The sequence below is a fragment of the Rhinopithecus bieti genome, unplaced genomic scaffold (genome assembly GCF_001698545.2).
Source record: "Rhinopithecus bieti isolate Rb0 unplaced genomic scaffold, ASM169854v2 scaffold_9234, whole genome shotgun sequence".
NCBI classification, from domain to species: Eukaryota; Metazoa; Chordata; class Mammalia; order Primates; family Cercopithecidae; genus Rhinopithecus; species Rhinopithecus bieti.
In genome coordinates, this window is record NW_016806011.1 from 391,177 (window position 1) to 399,808 (window position 8,632).

The window sequence follows — 8,632 nt, forward strand, 5'->3', positions numbered from 1 at the left end:
GTCTTGAACTCCTGACCTCAGGTGATCTGCCCGCCTCACCTCCCAGAGTGCTGGGATTACAGGCGTGATCCACCTCGCCCGGTCCATAACCTGGTTTTAATCATCAAGTTATAATTTTTTCCATTCTTAGTGCGGGAGGGGGCTTGTGACAGCTACCTGGCAGTAAGTACATAAGGCAGATATCTACATTATGTACAGAGGGGCTTCTCACTTTCTTGGTTCCCCACTTCTTCCACACCCTGGGCAAGGACCATTTTCTCTGCAATATTTGCTATCAACGCTGTTTCAATTCAGTTTGCTGGCCCTCCCAGTTTTTCCAGCTTGAAACAACACCTGAAAAGCACCTGTAAGATATTTTGGTCGAATTCAGCGGCAATCTGGAAAATCCCTTCTCAAAATCCCTTCTGCTCATTCTTAAAAATAGTTCAGGTCGGCCGGGCGCGGTGGCTCAAGCCTGTAATCCCAGCACTTTGGGAGGCCGAGACGGGCGGATCATGAGGTCAGGAGATCGAGACCATCCTGGCTAATACGGTGAAACCCCGTCTCTACTAAAAAATACAAAAAACTAGCCGGGCGACGAGGCGGGCGCCTGTAGTCCCAGCTACTCGGGAGGCTGAGACAGGAGAATGGCGTGAACCCGGGAGGCGGAGCTTGCAGTGAGCTGAGAGCCGGCCACTGCACTCCAGCCTGGGCGGCAGAGCAAGACTCCATCTCAAAAAAAAATAAAAAAATAAAAAATAAAAAAATAGTTCAGTTCTCTAAGAGAACTGCAATGTAGTAAATAACATACAGGGTTTTTGCCCTTCGTTGCTCTGATAAGGGCTAGCGCGGTAGAAGCGCGGAGCCTGAACACCCAGGAGACACGTGTCAGCTTGGTGAATGAAGGCTTGCGCCGGCCTGGCATTTCTGCTACCTCTAAGCGCGGAGAATATTGGCTGAAAGGTAGGGGAAGGTGTGGTTGGAATCTTCCCCCAGGAAGGGAGTGACAGATAGGTTTCTGTGCTAGGGAGATGGCGGCTCAATGGGTTAGGCGACGCGTCGAGAGAGCTTCCTACTCTCGGGATAAGCAAGATTGGGCCCCACAGCTGTAGGCCATGCGGGGAAGGAGGTGTGGGAGCCTGAAGCGGCGTACACGGCTGCCTGGTGCGCTCTGCATTTTCCTGTCCTTGGAAGCCCTTCCCAAGAGTTCGTTTTACACCCACACAAACAAGACTTAAAGCGTTCCAGAAACGTCAGCAGTTCATTCTGCGGGTGAAGAAAATATTAACATTTTTCAGATGAAAACTCTCCTCCTGAAAGGACCTTTGCTGAGGAGCTGGGGGAGGCGGGGCGCGGGGAAGAACGGAGACCGCCCAGGAGGCTGCGGCGCTCCTGGGCTAAGTCCTGCCAGGGAGCTCCCCCGTTGCGTGACGGAGGAGGTGGGGCGAGCGCAGCGCGCAGAAATAGGGCTCTGGACGCCCGAGCGCAGCCAGCCACCAGCACAGCCCGCGGCCCGGTGCGAGCTCCGCCGGCGACCAGTGTGCCAAAGTGCGGTGCTCCCGCACGGAACCTGGCTCGGGGAGGGCCTCTGTGAGTCATCTGCTGAGTTGTCGCAATCACCACCCAGAGGAAATCAGGCACCGGGCGGGGCGCGTTCCCGGCTGCGCTCGCGCGCTCTGCCGCGCGGCGGTGTCCCCCCGCTTACCCGCAGCTCCGACCACTGCCTCGCGCTACCCAGGTCTGCGCACGCCACGGTGACTTCAGCCCAGACCTGGGCCGCCGGCGGAGAAGGAGTTAACTGAAAGGGGCGAGGAGGAGCCCGGGGAGGAAGGAAGGATATTGCCGTAATTCTGAAAGTTTTTTTCCTTCCTCTCTTCCCCTCGCAGAGGTGAGTGCCGGGCCCGGCGCTCTGCTCCTGGAGCTCCCGCGGGACTGCCTGGGGACAGGGACTGCGGTGGCGCTCGGCCCTCCACTGCGGACCTCTCCTGAGTGGGTGCGCCGAGTCATGGAGGGCGCAGAGCTGGCCGGGAAGATCCTTTCCACCTGGCTGACGCTGGTTCTCGGCTTCATCCTTCTGCCTTCGGTCTTCGGAGTGTCTCTGGGCATCTCCGAGATCTACATGAAGATCCTGGTGAAAACTTTAGAGGTGAGTGCCTGGAGGGATGCAGCCAGCCCCACGCCGCTGCGGGCTCAGAACCCTGGGGTCCAGGTCTCAAGGTCAGTGGTCGGGGGTCAGGGGTGTGTGTGCGCGCGTGTGCATGCGTGCGTACATTTCTGTTCCTTGCCCGCGACAGTGCGAAAGTCAGCATCTTGGCTTCTTTCGCGGACCTGGAGGGATCTGGGCTGAAACCACTGGACCACTCTATTGTTCCTCTGGTCGAAAGCAAAAAATCACTCCATTCCCTGAGCATCGTTATTATTTTACTGATTATAATAACAATGCGACCAACTTTTTGTATCAGAGGATTTGCTTATATCCAGTATGCAGTGCAGTTTCCGCTTCACCCGCTTGTTTTTACAGCCCCAGGTTTCAGAGGTCCTTTTGTGTACTCAGGCATCCTGTTGAGAAAGGCATCATGTTCTTTATGCCCAAGATAAGAGACCAATTGCTGGATGGCAGAAAGAAATCGTATTTTATTTTAGTGGAGTCATGGAAATTTTATCTAACTAACAGCACTTGAAATGCCATTGAAAAGGTATATATTCTTTGACCTCAGGTCTCCCTACCCTCCTGTTTCCAAATTCTGCAAAGAAAAATGTTAGATGGAAGTGGGCCTGGAAGAGAACAACTGCAGCTTACTCTTAGGGTTTTATTAAGTGTCAAAAGGCTGGGTAGGGTAGGGAGGGCAAGTGCTATCCCCCTTTTACAGAGAGGGAAACTGAGAGTCAGAGATCAGTAGTTTGTTTGAATTAACTGTTAGAAGCAGGAGTCTTTTTTTAAAAAAATTGTATGTATATAATTTATATCTACTTGTTTCAAAAATATATATATTTATATGTTATATATACTTTTTTTTACATAAGAGACAGCGTCTTGCTATCTTGGCCAGGCTGGTCTTGATCTCCTGGCCTCAAGCAATCTTCCTGCCTTTGCCTCCCAAAGTGCTGGGATTACAGGTGTGAGCCCCACACCTGGCCAGAAACAGGAGTCTTAACTGAGAAGAGGCCCTACAGCCTAGTGGTTAGGAGTAGAGATCCTGGATACAGGTTTGCTTAGATTTGGTACCAAAATTGTAGCTCTGTTTCTCAAAATGTGACCTTAAGGAGGTCATCTACTCTTGTGCCTCATTTTCTTTATCTATAAAATAGGAATAACAATAACTCCCATTTCCACAGGGTTGTTCAAATAAGTTAAAATGTATCAAGCACCTTAGAAGGCTGCCTGCATCTACTATATGAATGTTTGTTGCTATTAAAAGAATAATATGATTACTGAGATTCTAGCATTCCACAGTGCCTTCTTATAAGTTTGGTTCCCATTTTTGTGACCTTATTTTCTCTCTGCCCTCAGGACGTGGCTTTATCTGCTCTTCTTCCTCAGCTAATTGGGTGGCTCCCAGGTATACATATCTAACCCACTGGACACTATCTTGTACCTGCTAGCCTCCTGTATTGCCCTATACTCTTGTTTGTGGCTATTTCTTTGCCTAGTCTTTGAAGTTGTATGTGATTCTTCATTCTCAGTTCTCATGCTTTTAAAGTTCTATTGTTTCTACTTGGGAGCTATTTCTCGGTTTTGAACTCTTATTGACTTTACATTCTGAGCTTGGTCACATTATGCTGTGAATTTCTTAGCTGCCTCCTACTGTTAGACCTTCTTCAGAATCCTCTCCCATAGCAGATGATCCTCTTCAGCTGGTGTTCCGCCTTTCTCTGAACTCTGAAATGATTGAACCGTTCTCCCGTACAGCAATGTCTTTTGGAATTTATACCCTGTTTAAGAATGGTTTAAGGTAAATCACACCCACTGGCTTCCAGGGGCTCACTCCTGTTTTTCTTTAGTGACTCAAGGTACAGCTAAGGGCGGAGGCCAGCTAGTTGCCGTCAACCTGGCAAATTATTGCACCTGATAGAATGATCTCCAGTCCAGGATCTGACTTTCAGTTTGACAGGGCCACAGATTTTAATTTTTGTCCTTCTGCGCAACTCCAGAGCTGAACTCCTTGTCAATCAGTCAAGAATGCCAGTTTTCTAATTCTGGTGGGAGAAACTAGGTAGCTTGGAAACTAGGTAGGTGACACATAAGGAACCCACCCTGTCTGCTGAGACTAAGTTATTAGGTCAAAGAGATGCTTGATGTATGTGGAATTTGAATACAGATTCATTGTGTGAGACAGCTCTGATTTGTTGGCTGTGACTGCCTGGAATTCCTATGGGAGCATCTGAGCTCATCAGGAAGGAGAGCTGTGATCCCATAGTGATTTCTGCTTTAGGTGCAGGAGAACAGTAACCCAGGATCTTCTATCCTTCAACTAGAACAGTGTTAGATGTTTCAAAGACATTTCTGTTAGACTGGGGTTAATATGGTGGACTGCTTTTCTCAACTGTAGGAATAATTCCTTAAGGGATTATGTTGATGTTTAGCATGAGAAAATCTTCAGTGCTGGACAAATACACTGCCTTTCTGTAGATTGCATTCAAGGCCCAGCCCTTGTATCACTCCTTGGTAAATTCTTAATTGATTTAGTTGTTTCTTTCTTTACATTTCATTCCCAAGAATATTCTTTGGGCTCTGATCATAATTGGATGTTTCTCAAGTTTCTTTGCTTATAATTTATGTACCATTTAAAAAGATCATTTAGTTTTGTTTATTATATGTTTACTTTGACAAGTTTTACTGTCAATGGGTATCTTTCTCATGACCATAAACTCAAATTCTAGAAGTTGAAATGTGTGTAGGGTACCTTCTAAATTGCTGATTTTGGTAATTGTTACTTGTTAACTCACTGAGCTTTATGCTCTTCTCTGACCCCTTCTTAACCCACTGATTCAAGTAATGATCATTTATTGAGCACCTACTTCTACTTTCTTCTGCATTGCTGGGTATCTCTAGATGTATGCATAAGTCACTGATATGACAAGATACTTGAGGATAAGCCTTGAATACTTAGAATAAGTTGAGTGATTCTCCAAGCCAGTGATTTTCAAGGGATATATGATAATTTGTTGGATATGTATGCTAATATTACAGCTTTATATTCGAGAAAATTGTTTTAGGAATACAAATTATGAAAAGTAAAACTTGGCCAGGTGTGGTGGCTCACGTCTGTAATCCCAGCACTTTGGGAAGCCGAGGTGGGCGGATCACTTGAGATCAGGAATTTGAGACCAGCCTGGCCAACATGGTGAAACCCCATCTCTACTAAAAATACAAAAATTAGCCAAGCATGGTGGTGTGCACCTGTAATCCCAGCTGCTCAGGAGGCTGAGGCAGGAGAATCACTTGAATCTGGGAGGCACAGGCTATAGTGAGCCATGATTGCGCCACTGCACTCCAACCTGGGTGACAGAGCAACACTCCATCTAAAAAAAAAAAAAAAAAAAAAAAAAAATCAGCTTAAAGCACTTCTGCGTTGGGTGAATTTGGACGGTACCTTTTTCCCTCCAAGAGGATTTGGCAAATTAGGTGGAAAGATAACTTCTTGTGATAAGTATCTTTCAACTTTCCGTTGGGGAGGCAGAGAAGTGTGGGTGCTTAGAGCCCTTTGTACTTTAGACCGTTTGCTGCACAGAGACTGCTGCTTTGTATGCCTTACAGGCCGAGTATTCTGATAGACCCCTGTAGAGATCAGATACGTCTGGAAGGAGATATTCGTGGTCTTTGTATTTCGGGTTGATCTGTGATTGGCAGAGAAGCTGGCAATGGTACAAGAGAATAACTATGGGGAGAGGCACTGGACAGTCGGGAAAAAATGCCATTTCAGAGGGCCTAAAATGTGGAAATATAGGGAGGAGGAGGCTACTTTGTGGCCTGCTGTGTGGTAGGCAGGAGCTACATTATCTCCTTTTAGCCTTTACAGCCACCCTTGGGTATTGCCCGCTGTTTTTATGTTTTATTTTGTTTATTTTTGTGAGACAGGAGCCTTGCTCTGCACCCAGGCTGGATGAGTGCAGCGGAGCTCAGCTGCAACCTCCCCCTCCCGATTCAGCCGATTCTCCTGCCTTCAGCCTCCTAGAAGTGCTGGGTTGGACTCCAAGGCGTGAACCATGCCGGCTAATTTTTTTGTTTTCAGTAGAGAGGAGGGTTTCACTATGTTGGCCAGGCTGGTCTCCAACTCTTGTCCTTCGTAGTGATTGCCGCCGTTGGCCTCCCAAATGTGCTGGGATTACAGGCATGGCGCCACCCCACCTGGCCTTGTCCCTGTTTAGAGATGATCTAAATGGATGGCCCAAGCGTTAAAGTCTCTTGTCTGAGATGATTAACAGCCAGGAAGTGGCAGAACTGCAATTCAGATGTATATCTGATCTAGCTGCAAGGACAAGATGTTTTTACTTTCACTGGGAGGGTCATCCTACAGAGGAAAAGGGTTCTATACAGATTCCCTTAGGCCAGCTAAATGTCTGCTCTTCAAACGCTAAGCGTTTAACATTTGCATATCTTTTTTTTTTTTTTTTTTTTTTTTTTTTTTTTTTTTTTTGAGGCAGCACCCAGCCTGGAGTGCAGTGGCATGATCACAGCTCACTGTAGCCTCGACCTCCTCAAGCAGTCCTCCTGAGTAGTTGGGACTACAGACGTGTACCACCATGCCCAACTAATTAAAATTTTTTTTTTTTTTTTTTTGGAAAGACAGAGTTTCACCCTGATGCCCCGATTGGTTTGAACTCCTGGACTCAAGCGATTTTCCTGCCTTGGTCTCCCAAAGTATTGTGATTATAGGCATGAGCCACAGTGTCTGGCCTAAAATGTGCTTATCTTAACACAGTAATTGTGTTATGCAGGGTAGACCTTTAGAGCTATCATTTCAGGAGACGGAATGCATTCTGAAACTTGTCTGGTCCCAGAACATGGAGTGCTTTTGAGCAGATCATGCTTTTTGAGGAATGTCACTGTATTAGTTTGCTAGAGCTGCCATAACAAAGTACCACAGACTGGTGGCCTAAACAACAGAAATTTATTTTCTCAGTTTTGGAAGCTAGAGGTTCAAGATCGAGGTGTCAACAGGTTTAGCCTCATTCTGAGGCCTCTCTCCTAGGCTTGCATGTGACTGCCTTCTAGCAAGAAGGTGTGGTATCCTCACATGGCCCTTTCTCTCTGTGCTCACATCCTTGTGTCTATTTGCTTGTCCAAGTTTTCTCCTCTTACAAGAACATCAGTCAGATTGGATCAGGGCCCACCCTGAGGGCTTCCTTTTAACGTAGTCACCCTTTGAAGACCCTATCTGTAAATATAGTCACATTCTGAGGTACTGGGGGTTAGAGCTTCAACATATGAATTTTAGAGGGACATAATTCAGCCCATTAACAGGCACAGAATACCAGCATTTTCTATCATATGAGCATGGAATAATAGTTCTAGTCTAAGGTAACTACTGTTTGTATAAAATATAAAATCACTCGCCCACAATGAAGAAAAATGAGTCTGAAATGAACAATGATTGACTACAACATTTTATTTTAGTTATATCTTTGGTTTACTTACAAATGATAATAGGCCCTGAAGCTTTAAGTAAAAAACTATGGAAACAGTTACCTCAGTTGAGAAAAGCTGAGTGGTATTAGTCCAGAGTTTGAGAACACGTGCACTAAATCCGCAAACGATAACAGGATGCAATCGGATTAAGACTGAGTCTTATGATTTAGTCACTTGTCACTGGAAGCTGGGAAGACTGGCCTCTATTTATAGGCTGTTTTCTAAGTGCAAATGGCATGTTCTTGTTTGGCTCTGTGGGTTGTTTTGAAGGGGTCCTGACGTAGTCAGATATCATGCGTTACTCCCTGACCTTGATGTACGTTTTAGGTTATTTATTCTCTATCAGTTACGTTCTTATTTGAAAAAATTTTTAACCTCTCTAGTCAACAGACTCTTTTGAGCCTAGCAATAACTGAGGTTTTTGACTTGGCCTATTAATAAATCTGTCTTTGGGCTGGGTGCAGTTGCTCACACCTGTAATCCCAGCACTTTGGGAGGCTGAGGCATTTGGATCACCTGAGGTCAGGAGTTTGAGACCACACTGGCCAACTTAGTGAAACCCCATCTTGACTGAAAATACAAAAATTAGCTGGGCTTGGTGGTGGGTGCCTGTAGTCCCAGCTACTTGGGAGGCCGAGGTAGGAGAATCGCTTGAACCCGGGAGGCGGAGATTACAGTGAACCGAGATCATGCCATTGGACTCCAGCCTGGGCAACAAGAGCGAAACTCCTTCTCAGAAAATAAAATAAAATAAAATAAAATAAAATAAAATAAAATACGATATAAAATGGTAGCTCATGCCTGTAATCCCAGCACTTTGGGAGGCTGAGGCCAGTAGATTGCTTGAGCTCAGGAGTTCAAGTACAGTCTGGTTGACAAGGTGAAACCTGGTTTTTACAAAAAATCTAAAAATTAGCTGGGAGTGGTGATGTGGGCCTGTGGTTCCAGCTACTCAGGAGGCTGAGGTGGGAGGATTGCTTGAGCCCAGGAGGTCAAGGCTACAGCAAGCCCCTGTCTCAAAAA

General features: G+C 46.2%; 1 protein-coding gene across 2 annotated transcripts in view; it reads left to right on the forward strand.

Annotated features, from left to right (window-relative positions):
- The first annotated feature begins 1,342 nt into the window (after window positions 1-1,342).
- The window catches only part of GPAT3 (glycerol-3-phosphate acyltransferase 3), a 73,290-nt gene continuing 66,000 nt past the window's right edge, over window positions 1,343-8,632 (forward strand). The window contains exons 1-2 of one of the 2 annotated variants that reach the window (XM_017874466.1): window positions 1,343-1,569; window positions 1,866-2,125. In XM_017874466.1, coding sequence (XP_017729955.1) covers window positions 1,985-2,125 — 141 coding nt within the window. In that variant the 5' untranslated portion in view covers window positions 1,343-1,569; window positions 1,866-1,984. The other variant, XM_017874467.1, reaches the window with a different exon arrangement.